At 55.7% G+C, this 17,664-nt stretch overlaps 2 protein-coding genes across 3 annotated transcripts; one reads left to right on the plus strand and one right to left on the minus strand.

Moving 5' to 3' along the window:
* The first annotated feature begins 1,021 nt into the window (after nt 1–1,021).
* Nucleotides 1,022–5,563, plus strand: LOC136570333 (homeobox protein OTX2-like). The gene is made up of 4 exons (XM_066570834.1): nt 1,022–1,248; nt 1,713–1,808; nt 2,158–2,309; nt 3,229–5,563. The coding sequence occupies exons 2-4, from the start codon at nt 1,724–1,726 to the stop codon at nt 3,856–3,858; spliced, it is 867 nt and encodes a 288-aa protein (XP_066426931.1). The 5' UTR covers nt 1,022–1,248; nt 1,713–1,723; the 3' UTR covers nt 3,859–5,563.
* On the minus strand, nt 4,819–16,295 carry BCKDHA (branched chain keto acid dehydrogenase E1 subunit alpha). 2 transcript variants are annotated; one of them, XM_066570690.1, is made up of 9 exons: nt 16,185–16,295; nt 15,059–15,211; nt 14,013–14,099; nt 13,820–13,928; nt 12,667–12,828; nt 11,673–11,879; nt 10,536–10,677; nt 9,388–9,559; nt 4,819–6,618 (listed from the first exon to the last, which is right to left on the minus strand). In XM_066570690.1, exons 1-9 carry the CDS (start codon nt 16,254–16,256, stop codon nt 6,448–6,450), a joined length of 1,275 nt encoding a protein of 424 aa, XP_066426787.1. In that variant the 5' UTR covers nt 16,257–16,295; the 3' UTR covers nt 4,819–6,447. The 2 variants fall into 2 exon arrangements, with proteins under 2 accessions (XP_066426787.1, XP_066426788.1); XM_066570691.1 differs by lacking the exons at nt 15,059–15,211; nt 16,185–16,295 and adding an exon at nt 14,470–14,532.
* Between the last annotated feature and the right edge of the window lie 1,369 nt (nt 16,296–17,664).

Below are 17,664 nucleotides of genomic sequence, written 5' to 3' on the forward strand. Positions count from 1 at the left end.
TTTTTAAAATTTAAAAATTCTCCTACTTTTAATATAAAACCCCTGATTTTTAAAATTCAAATTATCTTTTTTTTAATATTAAAAATCGGATTATTTAATATAAATTTTTTAACAAAAACCCTCTGAAGGATTTTAGGATTTTTTTTGGGGGGGGGGAGGGGTCGTTCCCCTCCCCCCCCTCCCCCCAGCCCCTCCCCCCCCGTTTGGCCCCGCCCCCCCCGCGCTGTCCCCAAGTGTCCCCTCGGGCCCAGACGCGGCAGCTGGGCCGGATTAGTGCCACCTGCGCCCCGCCCCCACCCCAAAAACCGCCCCAAATCCCGGGCCCGGGGTCCCCAAATCACCAAAGTCCCCAAATCCCGGTGTCCCCAATGTCCCCGGACCTTGGCGTCCCCAAAATCCCAAAGTCCCCAATCCCGGTGTCCCCAATCCCGGTGTCCCCAAATCCCAAATCTTGGTGTCCCCAACTCCCAATGTCCCCAAATCTCAATCCCGGTGTCCCCAAATCCCAGCGTCCCCAAGTTCCAAAGTCCCCAGATCTTGGCGTCCCCCAGTCCTGGTGTCCCCAGCCCCAGTTCCGGTGTCCCCCAATGCCGGTGTCCCCAAGTCCCGGTGTCCCCGATGTCCCCAAATCCCAGTCCTGGTGGTGCCCCCAGTCCCGATGTCCCCCTTGTGTCCCCTCCAATCCCGGTGTCCCCCCCCACCCCGTGTGCCACCGGGCCACCAATGTCACCTCTGTCCCCCCCCGTGTCACCCCCGATGTCCCCCCAATGTCCCCCGCAGTGTCACCCCCATGTCCCCTTTGTGTCACCCCTTTGTCCCCCCCAATGTCCCCCCCAGTGTCCCCACCTTGTCCCCTTTCTGTCCCCTCAGTGTCCCCCCCAATGTCCCCTCTCTGTGCCCCCCTTTTGTCCCCTCCATGTCCCCCCAATGTCCCCTCAGTGTCCCCCCCAATGTCCCTTCCCTGTCCCCTCTCTGTGCCCCCCTTTTGTCCCCCCATGTCCCCAGTGTCCCCCCCCCGTGTGCCACCCCGGATTAGCCACCGGGCCACCAATGTCACCTCTGTCCCCTCGGGATTAGGGGGTGACATCACCGGGGGCTACTTAAGGCTCCCCCCGCCGCGGGGGTGCCTCCCCTGCCACCGTCGGTGCCACCACCAGCGTCACCGTTGTCACTGTCACCGCGCCACCACCGTGGCACCATCGCTGCCGCCGGGCCACCTGCAGCCTTGTCACCGTGTCACCTGCGCAGGTGCGGCCCTGGGGACACCGGGGCCTTGGGGACAGGGGGACAGGGCCACCATGGGGCTGGGGACGGAGGGACGGGGCCACCATGGGGCTGGGGACATGGGGATGGGGCCACCATGGGGACATTGGGAGGGACACTGGGGGCTTGGGGACATCACAGGGCTGGGGACATGGGGATGGGGCCACCATGGGGCTGGGGACAGGGGAACAGGGCCTTGGGGACAGGGCCACCAGGGCCACCAGGGGGATGGGGACACCAGGGCCTTGGGGACAGGGAGACAGGGCCGCCATGGGGACATTGGGGGGACATGGGAGGGGGCCTTGGGGACACCTGGGGGACATTGGGGGGACACCTGTGGGGCTTGGGGACATCAGGAGGACACTGGGGGGGCCGAGGGGGTCGGTGCCAGCCCCGGGTGCCATCGGTGTCCCCTGATTGTCCCCTGATTGTCCCCTGATTGTCCCCAGGTGTCCCCGCCATGATGTCGTACCTGAAGCAGCCGCACTTTGGGGGCGTCCCCGGGCTGGGCCTGGAGCTGCTGCCCCCCCCCGTGGGGTACCCGGGTACCCCAAAATTGGGGGGGGGGTCTTGAGGGGGGGTGGGAGGGGGGAGGGTCCCGTGGGGTCCCCAAATCCCGGGGGTCTCTCCCTCCATTCCCGGGGGTCTCTCCCCACTCCCCAATTCCCCATTCCTGAAATCCCCATTCCCCAATTCCCCATTCCTGAAATCCCCATTCCCCAATTCCCCAAATTCCAGGGGTCTCTCCCCACCCCCGGGGGTCTCTCCCCACCCCCGGGGGTCTCTCCCCCCATTCCCCAACCTTGGGAGTCCCTCCCCATTCTGGGGGGTCCCTCCCCACCCCCGGGGGTCCCTCCCTCATTCCCCACCCCCGGGGGTCTCTGTGCCCCCCAGGCACCCCCCGCAAGCAGCGCCGGGAGCGCACGACCTTCACGCGGGCGCAGCTGGACGTGCTGGAGGCGCTGTTCGCCAAGACGCGGTACCCGGACATCTTCATGCGCGAGGAGGTGGCGCTGAAAATCAACCTGCCCGAGTCACGGGTGCAGGTGAGACACAGCTGGGACACACCCGGGACACACCTGGGACACACCTGGGACAGGTATGGGACAGCTGGGACATGGGACAGGCGTGGGACGGACACAGGGACAGGGACAGGTGGCACCCGGTACCCGGACATCTTCATGCGCGAGGAGGTGGCGCTGAAAATCAACCTGCCCGAGTCACGGGTGCAGGTGAGACACAGCTGGGACACAGCTGGGACACACCTGGGACACACCTGGGACACATGGACAGGGACAGGTGTGACACAGGTGTGACATGGGACATGTGTGACACACCTGCGGGGCCAGGTGTAGGACACAGGGACAGGGACAGGTGTGACACAGGTGTGACATGGGACAGGTGTGACAGGTGTGACACAGGTGTGACATGGGACAGGTGTGGCACACCTGCGGGGACAGCTCTGGGACACAGGGACAGGTGTGACACAGGTGTGACATGGGACAGGTGTGACAGGTGTGACACAGGTGTGACATGGGACAGGTGTGGCACACCTGAGGGGCTCTGGGACACAGGTACAGGTGTGACACAGGTGTGACACAGGTGTGACAGGGGACAGGTGTGACACAGGAGGGGACACAGGGACAGCGGGGGCGGGGCAAGAGGAGCAGGTGAGTCCCAGGTGGGCGCAGGTGGGACAGGAGGGGCACCTCAATGTCACCGTGTGTCCCTTTGTCCCCCGTGTGTCCCCCCGTGCCTCAGTTTCCCCCATGTGTCTCCATGCCTCAGTTTCCCTTTTTGCCCCCCGTGCCTCAGTTTCCCTTTTTGCCCCCCATGTCCCCCCATGTCCCCCCGTGCCTCAGTTTCCCTTTTCTCCTCCATGTCCCCCCGTGTCCCCCCGTGTCCCCCCGTGTCCCCCCGTGTCCCCCCGTGCCTCAGTTTCCCCTTTCCGCCCCCATTTCCCAGGTGTGGTTCAAGAACCGCCGCGCCAAGTGCCGCCAGCAGCAGCAGCAGCAGCAGCAGCAGCAAACCCAGGGCGGCTCGGGCCCCCCCAAACCTCGCCCACCCCCCAAAAAGAAACCCTCGCCCCCCCAGGACCCCCCCGCCCCTCCCCAGTTCGCCCCCCAGACCCCGCCCCCGCCCCCGCCCGTGTCCATCTGGAGCCCCGCCCTGTCCCCGCCCCCCCCGCTCTGCGACCCCTCCTCCTGCGGGGTGGGGTCCCCGCCCCCCCCCTTCCGCCCCTTCCCCACCTCGGGGGGCTTCGCCCAGGGGGGGTTCCCCGCCTATTTCGGGGTGGGGGCGGGGCTCGACCCCTACCTGTCCCCCCTGCCCCCGCCCCCTCCCCAGCTCGGGGGGGGGCTCAGCCCTTTGGGACCCCCCCCCCCGAATTTGGCCGCGTCCCCCGCGGGTTTCGGGGCGGGGGCGGCCCCGGGGCTGGGATTTGGGGCGGGGGCGGCCCCGGGGCTGGGATTTGGGGCGGGGGGCGAGTGCCTGGAGCTGAAGGAGGCGGCGGGGGGCGCCTGGAAGGTGAATCTGGGGCTGGGGGAGTGCCTGGAGCTGAAGGAGCAGAGCGGGTGGAAATTCCAGGTGTTGTAGGGGGGGGGCGGCGCATTCTGGGGGGAAATGCCGGGAATCGGAGAGCCCGGAGCGCTAATTAATGATGGATCCAGGATCGCTAATTAATGATGGACCGGATCGCTAATTAATGATGGACCGGGATCGCTAATTAATGATGGATCCAGGATCGCTAATTAATGATGGATCCAGGATCGTTAATTAATGATGGATCCAGGATCGTTCATTAATGATGGACCGGGATCGTTCATTAATGATGGACCGGGATCGCTAATTAATGATGGACCGGGATCGCTAATTAATGATGGACCGGATCGCTAATTAATGATGGACCGGGATCGCTAATTAATGATGGATCCAGGATCGTTAATTAATGATGGATCCAGGATCGTTAATTAATGATGGACCGGATCGTTCATTAATGATGGACCGGGATCGCTAATTAATGATGGACCGGATCGCTAATTAATGATGGACCGGGATCGCTAATTAATGATGGCCCGGGATCGCTAATTAATGATGGACAGGATCGTTAATTAATGATGGACCGGATCGTTAATTAATGATGGACCGGATCGTTCATTAATGATGGACAGGATCGTTAATTAATGATGGACCGGATCGCTAATTAATGATGGACCGGATCGTTAATTAATGATGGACCGGATCGTTCATTAATGATGGACCGGATCGTTCATTAATGATGGACCGGGATCGTTCATTAATGATGGATCGAGTATCGTTAATTAATTCCGGCGATTTTGGGGGGAAATGGCGGGAATCGGAGAGCCCGGAGCGTTAATTAATGATGGACCGGGATCGCTAATTAATTCTGGATCGGGGTCGTTAATTAATTCCGGGGATTTTGGGGGGAATTCCCGAGAATTTCGGAGCCCGAAGCGGCGCACGGACAATGACGCGGATCGTCGTTAATTAATTCTGGATCGCGATCGTTAATTAATTCTGGACACGGATCGTTCGTCAGTTCTGGATCACGGGTCTTTAATTAATTGCCGGGATCACGGATCTTTAATTAATTCTGGATCCAGGAGCGTTAATTAATTCCGGCGATTTTGGGGGGAAATCCCGAGAATCGGAGAGCGCAGAGCGTTAATTAATGATGGATTGCGGATCTTTAATTAATTGCCGGGATCGCGGACAATTACCGGGACACGGATCATCGTCAATTAATTACGGATCACAGATCGTTCATTAATTCCCGGATCGTTCATTAATTCCGGCACCACGGACAATTCCCGCGTGGAAATTCCTCCTGGAGAACCCGAAATTCCCGGAAAACCCAAAATTCCCGGAAAATGGACAAAATTCCCGGGAAACCGAAAATTCCCGAGGCACGGAGGATCCCAGGAATTTTAGGGGGAATCCCCGAATTTTTGGGTGATCCCCGAATTTTTAGGGAATCCCCGGATTTTTTTGGGAATTCCCGATTTTTGGGGGATCCCCAAATTTTTAAGGAATCCCCGAATTTTTGGAGAATCCCGGAATTTTCTGGGAATCCCGGGATTTTTGGGTGATTCCCGAAATTTTTTAGGAATCCCCGAAGTTTTGGGATCCTCAGATTTTTTTTTAGGGAATCCCCGAATATTTTTAGGAATTCCCGGATTTTTGGGGAATCCCCGGCCCCTCCCCCCATGGATCTCCCCCCTTCCCTCCCGGAAGGAAAAAAACCTGGAAAAGAGAAAATTCCAATTAAAAAAACCCAAAAAAGTGCAAAAATGAGATGGCCTCGTTAATTAACGCTAATGAGGGGAACTGGGGGGGCCTCGTTAATTAACGCTAATGAGGGGAACTGGGGGGGCGTGGCCGTGGCCAGGAGGGAATGGGCGTGGCTACAACGAGGGGGCGTGGCCAAACGAATCCTTTCTTTTTCCGTGGATTTGGGGTTTTTTGGGTGTTCCTGACATTCCCGGAGGTCTCAGATTCCACGGATCCAGCCCAAAATTCCTGGGATCGATTCCCAAAAATTCCAGAGATCCAATCCCAAAAATTCCTCGGATCCATCCCCAAAATTCCAGGGATCTTTCCCCAAAATTCTGAGGCTCCTCCTCTCCGAAATGCCGTTTATTGAGGGCGATTTTGGGGGGAGATCAGGGAATTCCAGGGTTTTTTCTTTTTAGGGAATTCCAGGGTTTTTTTAGAGAATTCTCTTTTTTTTTTTTTTTTTAAGGGAATTCTGGGATTTTTTTAGGGAATCCCGAGGGGGTTTTTTTTTTTAGGGAACTTCTGGGAATTCCAGAAATTTCTGGAATTGTTGGGGCGGGAAAGGCTCCCTGGGAGTCTCCAGGTGGGATCTGGGGCAGATTTTGGGGCAGATTTGGGGAATATCAGCATTTTCCCAGAATTCCTGGTTTTGTTTTTTCCCCAAATTCCCGGTTTTTTTTCCCCAAAATTCCCGTTTTTCGGGTTATTTCTGGAACTGCTGCAGCGGGCAGTGCTCCCCGTAGGTCTCCAGGTGAGTTTTGGGGGCAGATTTTGGGGCAGAATTGCGAAATCTCGGCATTTTCCCAGAATTCCCGGTTTTTTTCCCAAAATCCCCGTTTTTTTCCCAAAATCCCGGTTTTTCCCCCCAAATCCCCGGGGTTTTCCGGGTTATTTCTGGAACTGCTGCAGCGGGTAGTGCTCCCCGTAGGTCTCCAGGTGCCGCTGCAGCTCCTGGCGCTGCCGCCGCAGCCTCGGGGGCATTTCCAGGTAGACGTCGGAGAAGAGGAGGCGCGGGGGCGGCTTCGGCTCGCGCTCCGCCTGCTCGAACGCCTCCAGCACCTGCGGCGGCACCGGCGGCGGCAACGGCGGCGGCTGAGCAGCCCCGAGGCGCCCCCGCCGCAAAAAAAACCCATTTTCAGCACAAAAAACCCCATTTTCAGCAAAAAACCCCCATTTTCAGCAAAAAAACCCCGATTTTCAGCAAAAAAAACCCCATTTTCCAGCAAAAATCCCCGATTTTCCAGCAAAAAACACCCCATTTTCAGCACAAAAAACCCCATTTTCCAGCAAAAAACCCCAATTTTCAGCAAAAAAACCCGATTTTCCAGCAAAAAAACCCGATTTTCCAGCAAAAACCCGATTCCCAGCACAAAAACCCCGATGTTCCAGCAAAAATCCCGGTTTTCCAGCCCAAATTCCCGATTTTCCAGCCCAAATTCCCCATTTTCCAGCAAAAATCCCCGATTTTCCAGCAAAAATCCCCGATTCCCAGCACAAAAACCCGATGTTCCAGCAAAAATCCCCATTTCCCAGCAAAAAAAAAACCGATTCCCAGCAAAAATCCCCGATTCCCAGCAAAAACCCCGATTCCCAGCACAAAAACCCGATTTTCCAGCACAAAACCCCCATGTTCCAGCAAAAACAACCGATTTTCCAGCAAAAAAAACCCGATGTTCCAGCAAAAACCCCGATTTCCCAGCACAAAAACCCGAATTTCCAGCAAAAAACCCCATTTTCCAGCGAAAACCCCCGATTCCCAGCCCAAATCCCCGATTTTCCAGCAAAAACCCCGATGTTCCAGCAAAAAATCCCGATTCCCAGCACAAAATCCCCGATTTTCCAGCAAAAACCCCCGATTCCCAGCAAAAAAACCCGATTCCCAGCAAAAACCCCGATTTTCCAGCAAAAATTCCCAATTTTCCAGCCAAAACCACCGATTTCCAGCAAAAAAACCCCGATTTTCCAGCAAAATTCCCAATTTTCCAGCCCAAATTCCCGATTTTCCAGCAAAAAACCCCGATTTTTCAGCCCAAATTCCCAATTTTCCAGCCCAAAATTCCCGATTTTCCAGCCCAAAATCCCGATTTTCCAGCCCAAAATTCCCGATTTTTCAGCCCAAATTCCCGATTTTCCAGCAAAAATTCCCCATTTTCCAGCAAAACCTCCCAATTTTCCAGCCCAAAATTCCCGATTTTCCAGCCCAAAATCCCCGATTTTCCAGCAAAAATTCCCAATTTTCCAGCCCAAAATTCCCGATTTTCCAGCCCAAAAACCCCCGATTTTCCAGCCCAAATTCGCGCGTTTTTTTCGCCCAAATCGTGGATTTTTTCCCCAGCCCCAACTCCAGGTTTTCTCACCCAAAAATCCCGAGTATTTCCCACCCAAAAGCTCCCAAATCCCGAATATTTCCAACCCAAAAATCCCCGAGATTCTGATTATTTCCCACCCCAAATCCCGACTTTTTTCCCACCCAAAAACCCCCAAAATCCCGAATATTTCCAACCCGAAAAACCTCCAAAATCCCGGTTTCTTTTTCCCCAAAATCCCAATTTCCTCCCCCCACAATTCTGATTATTTCCTCCCAAAATTCCGATTTTTTTCCCAAAATCATGATTTTTTCCCACCACAAACCCCGATTTTTTCCCACCCGAAGCCCCCAAAATCCCAATTTTTTCCCAAAAATCTCGATTTTTTTTCCCAAAAATCCCCATTTTCCCCCCAAAAATCCCCTTTTTTTTCTCCAAAAAATCCCCATTTTTTCCCACCACCAACCCCGATTTTTTCCACCCAAAAAGCCCCAAAAATTCTGATTTTTTTCCCAAAAATCCCAATTTTTTCCCACAACAAACCCCAAGTATTTCCCATCCAAAATCCCAAAAATTCTGAATATTTCCCCCTAAAATTCCAATTTTTTCCCCCCAAAAAAATCACTTCTTTTTTCCCCAAAAACCCCAATTTTTTTTCCCCTCAAACCCTGAATATTTCCCACACAAAAAGCCCCAAAATCTCGATTTTTCGGACCATTTTCTGTGAGCTTTTCCTCCAGTCCTGCTCCTGCTTATCCCACCAGCCGTGGGTGTCCCAGGTACTCACCCCAAACCCCAAAAAAAATCCCAATTTTTTCCCATTTTTTCCCCAAAAAACCCCAATTTTTTCCCCAAAATCCCGATTTTTTCCCCAAAATCCCCATTTTTTCCCAAAATCCCAATTTTTTCTCCAAAATCCCAATTTTTTCCCCAAAAAACCCCATTTTTCCCCAAAATCCCAATTTTTTTCCCAAAATCTCGATTTTCCAGACCATTTTTCTGGAGCTCTTCCTCCACTCCCACTCCTGCTGCTCGTCCCACCAGCCGTGGGTGCCCCAGGTACGGACCCCAAACCCCCCAAAAAATCCCAATTTTTTCCCAATTTTTTCCCCAAAAAACCCCAATTTTTTCCCCAAAATCCCGATTTTCCCCATTTTTTTCCCAAAATCCCCATTTTCCAGACCATTTTGTGTGAGCTCTTCCTCCACTCCCACTCCTGATTATCCCACCAGCCCCGGTGCCCCAGGTACTCACCCCAAACCCCCCAAAACCCCATTTTTTTCCCAAAATTCCATTTTTTCCCCATTTTTTCCCCAAATCCCCATTTTTTCCCCAAATCCCGATTTTCCAGACCATTTTGCGCGAGCTCTTCCTCCAGTCGCGCTCCTGCTGCTCATCCCACCAGCCGTGGGTGCCCCAGGTACTCACCCCAAACCCCCCAAAAAATCCCAATTTTTTCCCCAAAATCCCCATTTTTTTCCCCAAAATCCCCATTTTTTCCCCAAATCCCGATTTTCCAGACCATTTTGCGCGAGCTCTTCCTCCAGTCGCGCTCCTGCTGCTCGTCCCACCAGCCGCGGTGGCCCAGGTAGTGCCGCAGGCGGGAGATGGGGTGGTCCTGCTTGTCCCAGTAATTCACCTCGTCCACCGAGCGGTACGCCGAGCTGTCGTCGCTCGTGCTGTGGTGCCCGATTCTGGGGGGAAAAACGGCGATTTTGGGAAAAAAAAAATAATCCGGGGGAAAATATCCGTGGGGAAATGGGGGAAAAGATCCAGGAAAAATTCCATGGGAAACGGGGGAAAAAATGGGAAAAACCCGTGGGGAATGGGGAAAATCCGAGCGCTACGCGGAGCTGTCGTCGCTCGCGCTGCGGTGGCCGATTCTGGGGGGAAAAACGGCGATTTTGGGAAAAAAAAAATAATCCGGGGGAAAAAATCCGTGGGGAAATGGGGGAAAACCTCTGAGATTTGGGGGAAGAAAAGGGGAAAAATTAATGGGAAATACAGGGGGAAAATCTCAGTGCTATGCGGAGTTGTTGTCGCTCGTGCTGTGGTGGCCGATTCTGGGGGAAAAAACCGTGTTTTTAGGAAAAAAATGAATCTTTGGGGAAAAAAATCAGATTTTTTTGGAAAAAAGTGGATTTTTTTTTTTTGAGAAAAAAAATCAGATTTTTTGGGGAGAAAAAGCAGAATTTTTTTTGGGGGGAAAAAAAAGCTGATTTTTTGTGGAGGAAATTTTGATTTTTTTTTTTTTTTTTTTTTTTTGGAAGGGGAATAACCAAATTTTTCCGGGAAAAAAGTGGAACATTTTGGGAAAAAAAAAAAAAAAAGGGATTTTTTTTGAGGAAAAAATCAGGTTTTTTTTTTTTTTATAAAAAAATCGGATTTCTTTTGGATAAAAAATCGGATTTCTTTTGGATAAAAAATCGGATTTTTTTTGGATAAAAAAATCGGATTTCTTTTGGATAAAAAAAGCTGATTTTTTGGGGGGAAAAAAATCGGATTTTTTGGGGGAAAAAAATCGGATTTCTTTTGGATAAAAAATCGAATTTTTTTGATAAAAAAAGCCGATTTTTTGGGGGGGGGGAAAAAAAATTGGATTTTTTTCCGGGAAAAAAGAGCTGTGTATTTTTTGGGTTTTTTTTTTGGGGTAAATCTCTGGTGCCCCACCTGTAGGTCATGGCCTCGATGAGGAAGGGCTGGTTCTCGGCCACCGCGCGCCGCCGGGCCTCGCGCGTGGCGTTGTAGACGGCGAAGACGTCGTTGCCGTCGACGCGGATGGAGAGCAGCCCGTAGCCGGGACCCCGAGCGGCTGGCGGGGCGAAAACGGGTCAGAGTTTGGGGGAAAAAACCCCAGATTTGGGGGGGTTTCTGTCCGCAGTGAGAGAGGGGGGAAAAACGCTGGGGTTTTGGGGGCAAAAAAACAAAAAAAAAACCCCGGGATTTGGGGTGTCCCTCCTTGCTGGAAGCCTGAAATCCCAAAACCTGTGTCCCAAAATCCTGGGGAGCTGGAACCCCAAAATCCCAGGGATTGGTGTCCCAAATCCCAAAATTGGTGTCCCAAAATCCCAGGGATTGCTTTCCCAAAATCCCCAAACTTGGTGTCACAAAATCCCGGGGATTTGTGTCCCAAAATTCCAAAATCTGTGTCCCAAAATCCTGGGGTGCTGGAACCCCAAAATCCCAAAATTGGTGTCCCGAAATTTGGGGCATTTGTGTCCCAAAATCCCAAAACTGGTGTCCCAAAATCCCAAAATCAGTGTCCCAAAATCCCAAAATCCCAAAATTGGTGCAACAAAATCCTGGGGATTGGTGTCCTAAATTCCCAGGAATCTCCTGTCCCAAAAACCCCTCAATACACCCCCAAAACCACAAAAAACACCCCAAAACGCCCCAAATCTCCCCAGAATGCCCCAAATTTTGGGGATTTTTGGGTTTCGCACCGATCCCGTCGCCGCGGTGCTGCTCGGAGGTGGGCGTGGAGATGGCGCAGCCGTTGTGGCGGCAGAAGAAGACGATGGGGCCAACCAAAGCTCCTCAAAACCTCCCAAAACGCCCCAAAACGCCCCAAAACCACAATAATGCCCCAAAACGGCCCAAATTTTGGGATTTTTGGGTTTCCCACTGATCCCGTCGCCGCGGTACTGCTCGGAGGTGGGCGTGGAGATGGCGCAGCCGTTGTTGCGGCAGAAGAAGACGATGGGGCCAAGCAAAACCCTTCAAAACGCCCCAAAACGCCCCAAAACCACAGAAACACCCCAAAACAGCCCAGAATGCCCCAAATTTCGGGGTTTTCGGGTTCCCCACCGATCCCGTCGCCGCGGTACTGCTCGGAGGTGGGCGTGGAGATGGCGTAGCCGTTGTTGCGGCAGAAGAAGACGATGGGGCACTCGAGGGTGGCGGCGAAGTTGAAGCCGGCGTGGGCGTCGCCCTCGCTGGCCGCGCCCTCCCCGAAGTAGCAAACCACGGCCCGGCTGGCGTCGGCGCGCTTGATGGCGTAGGCCGCGCCCACGGCTGGGGGAAAAACGCGGGATTTCGGGAAAAAAACGTATGAGAAGGGTTTGGGGGTGGGAGGGGCGGGAGGATTTGGGGGGTAAAAAGGGGGATTTGGGGGAAAAATAATGAGAAGGTTTTGGGGTGGGAGGGGTGGGAGGATTTGGGGGAAAAAAAAGAAAATTTTAGGTTGGGAGGGATGGGAGGATTTGGGGGAAAAAAAGGGGATTTTTGGGGAAAAATGAGAAGATTTTAGGTTGGGTTGGATGGGAGGATTTGGGGGAAAAAATTTTAGGTTGGGAGGGATGGGAGGATTTGGGGAAAAAAGGGGGATTTTGGGGGAAAAATAATGAGAAAATTATAGGTTGGGAAGGATGGGAGGATTTGGAGGAAATGGGGGGATTTTGGGGGAAAAATTTTAGGTTGGGAGGGATGGGAGGATTGGGGGAAAAAAGGGGGATTTTGGGGGAAAAATGAGAAAATTTCAGGTTGGGTTGGATGGGAGGATCTGGGGGAAAAATGAGAAGATTTTAGGTTAGGGAAAAAAGGGCAGGAATTGGGGAAAAAAGGGGAAATTTGGTGAAAAAAAAGGGGGGAAACGGGGGAAATTTTGAGGGAAAAATGGGGGAAAAAAAGGAGAGGAATTTTGGAGGAAAAAAGGGGAAGTTTGGGGGAAAATGGAGGGGGGGGGAAAAGGGGGAGGAATTTGAGTAAAAAAAAGCGAAAATTCTGGGAGGGAATAAAAGGGGTGGGGAAAGAGCGGAAGATTTGGGTTAAAAAAGGGCGAATTTGAGGTCGGGCGCGTCACCTTGCGGGATCTGCGTGGCCAGCGGGGAGGAGATGGTGACAAAATGGCGCTCGGGGCAGCCGTAGTGCACGGGCATCTGGCGGCCCTTGCCGGGGTCGCGCGCGTTGCCGTAGCACTGGGCCATGAACAGCTCCAGGGGGTACCCGCGGTACAGCAGCACACCTGGGGACACAGGTATGGCTCACCTGAGACACCTGAGACACACCTGTGTCACACCTGTATCACACCTGTGTCACACCTGTGTCACACCTGGGTAACGCCTGTGTCACCTGTTCTAACCCTGACCAGCTCCAGGGGGTACCCGCGGTACAGCAGCACACCTGGGGACACAGGTATGGCTCACCTGAGACACCTGTGTCACACCTGTCACACCTGTGTCACACCTGTGTCACACCTGTGTCACACCTGTGTCACACCTGGGTAACGCCTGTGTCACCTGTTCTAACCCTGACCAGCTCCAGGGGTACCTGCGGTACAGCAGCACACCTGGGGGCACAGGTACAGCCTCACCTGAGTCACCTGAGTCATCTGAGACACCTGTGCTAAAGCTGGGTTACACCTGTGCAATGCCCTGGTCACACCTGTGTCACCTGGGTAACGCCTGTGTCACACCTGTGCCACCTGTTCTAACCCTGACCAGCTCCAGGGGTACCTGCGGTACAGCAGCACACCTGGGGACACAGGTACAGCCTCACCTGAGTCACACCTGTGTCACACCTGTGTCACACCTGTGCCACCTGTTCTAACCCTGACCAGCTCCAGGGGTACCCGCGGTACAGCAGCACACCTGGGGACACAGGTACAGCCTCACCTGAGACACCTGAGACACCTGTGCTAAAGCTGGGTTACACCTGTGCAATGTTTGGGTCACACCTGTGTCACCTGTGTCACCTGTGTCACCATGGAACCCCTCCCCAGGGCACCCTGACCAGCTCCAGGGGTACCCGCGGTACAGCAGCACACCTGGGGGCACAGGTACGGCCTCACCTGAGACACCTGAGACACACCTGGGTAACACCTGTGTCACACCTGTCACACCTGTGCCACACCTGTGCCACCTGTTCTAACCCTGACCAGCTCCAGGGGGTACCCGCGGTACAGCAGCACACCTGGGGACACAGGTACGGCCTCACCTGGCACACCTGTGCCTCACCTGCCTCGCGGTACTGCCCGAACACCAGGTCGGCATCGTCCAGGGCGGCGGCGCTGCCCACGTGCGTCCCCTCCTCGCCGTAGTTGGTCATGTAGAACGAGATCCGGCCCTGCACAGGTGGGACACAGGTGAGCTCCACCCCCCCGATAGGCTCCACCCCCAGGTGAGCTCCGCCCCCCCAGGTGAGGCTCACCTGTCGCTGGGACTCGTACAGGATCCTGTCCATGGTGTTGAGCAGCGTCATCGTCTTGTAGAGCTTCAGCACCTGCTCCTTGGGCAGCTGCGGGACAGGTGCGACAGGTGAGGGACACCTGGGCAGGTGGGACATCTGTCCCATGTGTCACCTGTCCCAGGTGTGTGTCACCTGTCCCAGGTGTGTGTTACCTGTGGATCCTGAGACTCTCGGATCACCTGTCCCTGCCTGTCCATCACCCGGTACACCGGGATCCCGGCTGTGTCACCTGTCCCAGATGTGTTACCTGTCCCAGGTGTGTGTCACCTGTCCCAGGTGTGTGTTACCTGTCCCAGGTGTGTGTTAGCTGTGGATCCTCAGACTCTCGGATCACCTGTCCCTGTCCATCACTTGGTACACCGGGATCCCAGCTGTGTCACCTGTCCCAGGTGTATCTTAGGTGTGTCACCTGTCTCACCTGGGGGTCCTCGCTGTCCCGTATCACCTGTCCCTGCCTGTCCATCACCCGGTACACCGGGATCCCAGCTGTGTTACCTGTCCCAGGTGTGTGTTACCTGTCCCAGGTGTGTTACCTGTGGATCCTCAGACTCTCGGATCACCTGTTCCTGCCTATCACCCAGTACACCGGGATCCCGGCTGTGTCACCTGTCCCAGGTGTGTGTCACCTGTCCCAGGTGTGTGTTATCTGTCCCAGGTGTGTCACTCGTCCCAGGTGTGTGTTACCTGTCCCAGGTGTGTGTTACCTGTCCACGTGTGTTACCTGTGGATCCTCAGACTCTCGGATCACCTGTTCCTGCCTATCACCCAGTACACCGGGATCCCGGCTGTGTTACCTGTCCCAGGTGTGTGTCACCTGTCCCAGGTGTATCTCAGGTGTGTCACCTGTCTCACCTGGGGGTCCTCGCTGTCCCGTATCACCTGTCCCTGCCTGTCCATCACCCGGTACACTGGGATCCCGGCTGTGTCACCTGTCCCAGGTGTGTGTCACCTGTCCCAGGTGTGTGTCACCTGTCCCAGGTGTATCTCAGGTGTGTCACCTGTCTCACCTGGGGGTCCTCGCTGTCCCGTATCACCTGTCCCTGCCTGTCCATCACCCGGTACACCGGGATCCCGGCCAGCACCTGGGGCTGGATGAACTCGAGGCGTTCGGCGAACTCGGCCGAGGCTCCGGGGAACTGCGGCCGCTCCTCGGGGGAGCCCTGGGGACAATGGGGACATTGGGGACACTGGGGAGGCACTGGGGTGGCACTGGGGTGGCACTGGGGTGGCACTGGGGACACTGGGACAGCAGGGGTGGCACCAGGGACACGGGAACATGGGGACAGCAGGGACGCCAGGACTGGGACATGGGGACAACGGGGACAGCACAGGTGGCACGGGGGACTGGGGTGGCACTGGGGACGCTGGGACACTGGGGTGGCATCAGGGACACGGGGACATGGGGACTCCTGGGTGCCCTGCCTGTCTCCCCTCTCTGCGCCCCCCATGTCCCCAAGTGTCCCCTCATTGTCCCCTCCCTGTCCCCTCAGTGTCACCCCCCAGTGTCCCCCCCAGTGTCCCCTCTCTGTCCCCCCCCAATGTCCCCAAGTGTCCCCTCTCTGTCCCCCCCAATGTCCCCCCAATGTCCCCTCTCTGTCCCCCCCCAATGTCCCCAAGTGTCCCCTCTCTGTCCCCCCCCAGTGTCCCCTCTCTGTCCCCCCCCAATGTCCCCAAGTGTCCCCTCTCTGTCCCCCCTCATTGTCCCCTCAGTGTCACCCCCCAGTGTCCCCCCCAATGTCCCCTCTCTGTCCCCCCCAATGTCCCCAAGTGTCCCCTCATTGTCCCCTCCCTGTCCGCTCAGTGTCACCCCCCAATGTCCCCCCAATGTCCCCTCTCTGTCCCCCCCAATGTCCCCAAGTGTCCCCTCATTGTCCCCTCCCTGTCCGCTCAGTGTCACCCCCCAATGTCCCCCCAATGTCCCCTCTCTGTCCCCCCCAATGTCCCCAAGTGTCCCCTCTCTGTCCCCCCTCATTGTCCCCTCAGTGTCACCCCCCAGTGTCCCCCCAATGTCCCCTCTCTGTCCCCCCCAATGTCCCCAAGTGTCCCCTCTCTGTCCCCCCTCATTGTCCCCTCAGTGTCACCCCCCAGTGTCCCCCCCAGTGTCCCCTCTCTGTCCCCCCTGTCCCCACTCACGGTCCCCAGGAGCCGCCTCGGGACGAGCCCCAGGAGCCGCCGCCGCCACCGCAGCGCCCGCAGCGCCGCCATCTTCCCTGGGGGCGTGGCCTAGCGCCGTGCCGAGCGCTGATTGGCTGCTAGGGGGGCGGTGGAGCGGCCCCAGGGATCTGATTGGCTGCGCGGCCTGAGGGGGAGCCACGCCCCTGGCGGCCTAATAAGGGAATGGTATGGCCACGCCCACTGAGCGGTTTCGGGCGTTTCTGGGGTTGGCTCCGCCCACTAAATAACCATATAAGGTGATTTATTTTGCCACGCCCCCTAAGTGACCGTATAAGGGAATACATAATTGCCACGCCCCCTAAATGGCCATATAACGGAATACATAATAGCCACGCCCCCATAATCAGCATATAAGGGAATACCTATTTGCCACGCCCTCTAAATGGCCATATAAGGGAATAGCTAATCACCACGCCCCCCAAAATCACCATACAAGGGAATAGATGATAGCCACGCCCTCTAGATGGCCATATAAGGGAATTTGGTTTGCCACGCCTAAAATGACCATATAAGGGTGGGCGCTGCCTTGGCCACGCCCCTTGAGTGACATCGGGGGCCCCACTCACCCCAAATTTCCCAAACTCCAAATTCCCCAAACCCCGCCCACCGTGGGACCCCCCCCCCCCCCAAATCCCCCCCCATCCCAATTCCCCCCTTCCGCAGCATGGGGACCCCCAAAACCCCTCCCCCAAATCCCCCAAATTCCGCCCCAAATTCCACACCCCCCCCCCACACTCACACCATGGGTGGGGGTCCCGAGGTTTATTTTGGGGAGGGGGGGGAGTTTGGGGGGGACAATTCAGGGCAGGAATAACTTAAAAATGGGGGAGGGGTCTCTGGGGGGGGAGGGGTCTGGGGGACGGGGCGGGGCCATATTTACATCTGTACAAGGTGGGGGAGGGGCTGCAGGTTATTACTGGGGGGTGGGGGTCCCCAAAATCTTGGCACCGAAATCTCGGACCCCCAAAGGCACCCCCGACCCCCCAAAAATGTCCTGGGGGGCGATCCCAGCGCCGCTGGTCCCAAATTTGGGGAGGGGTCCCGGGGCTGTTGAACCTATGGGGGGGTCCTGGGGGGTTCCTGGGGGTCCCAATCTGGTTCTTGGGGGGGTCCTGGGGGGTCCCGATCCAGTTCTGGGGGGGTCTCGGGGGTCCTGATGCAGCTCCAGGTCTCATTCCTGGGGGGTCCCGGGAACTGCAGCCTTGGTGGTCCCAATCCAGTGCCGGGGGGCCCGGTCTCGATCTTGGGGGGTCCTGGTCTCGTTCTGAGGGGGTTCTGGGGGTCCCAATGCAGCTTGGGGGGTCCTGATCGCATTCTTGGGGGTCCCGATCTTGTTCTTGGGGGGTCCTGGTCCAGTTCTGGGGGTCCCGATCTCAATCTTGGGGGGTCCCGGGGGGGTCCTGGAGGTCCTGATCCAATTCCAGGGGTCCCGGTTTCC

Source organism: Molothrus aeneus, unplaced genomic scaffold (genome assembly GCF_037042795.1).
Source record: "Molothrus aeneus isolate 106 unplaced genomic scaffold, BPBGC_Maene_1.0 scaffold_30, whole genome shotgun sequence".
Taxonomy (NCBI): domain Eukaryota; kingdom Metazoa; phylum Chordata; class Aves; order Passeriformes; family Icteridae; genus Molothrus; species Molothrus aeneus.

What these genes read in the sequence shown, in the direction of transcription:
- LOC136570333 (XM_066570834.1), top strand. Translation starts at nt 1,724, where the DNA reads ATGATGTCGTACCTGAAGCAGCCGCACTTTGGGGGCGTCCCCGGGCTG. An exon ending in CCCCCCCGTGGGGTACCCGG is followed by an intron (nt 1,809 to 2,157) that starts GTACCCCAAAAT and finishes TGTGCCCCCCAG; the next exon opens with GCACCCCCCGCAAGCAGCGC. An exon ending in TGCCCGAGTCACGGGTGCAG is followed by an intron (nt 2,310 to 3,228) that starts GTGAGACACAGC and finishes CCCATTTCCCAG; the next exon opens with GTGTGGTTCAAGAACCGCCG.
- BCKDHA (XM_066570690.1), bottom strand. Translation starts at nt 16,256, where the DNA reads ATGGCGGCGCTGCGGGCGCTGCGGTGGCGGCGGCGGCTCCTGGGGCTC. An exon ending in CGAGGCGGCTCCTGGGGACC is followed by an intron (nt 15,212 to 16,184) that starts GTGAGTGGGGAC and finishes CATTGTCCCCAG; the next exon opens with GGCTCCCCCGAGGAGCGGCC. An exon ending in ATCGAGGCCATGACCTACAG is followed by an intron (nt 9,560 to 10,535) that starts GTGGGGCACCAG and finishes TTTTCCCCCCAG; the next exon opens with AATCGGGCACCACAGCACGA.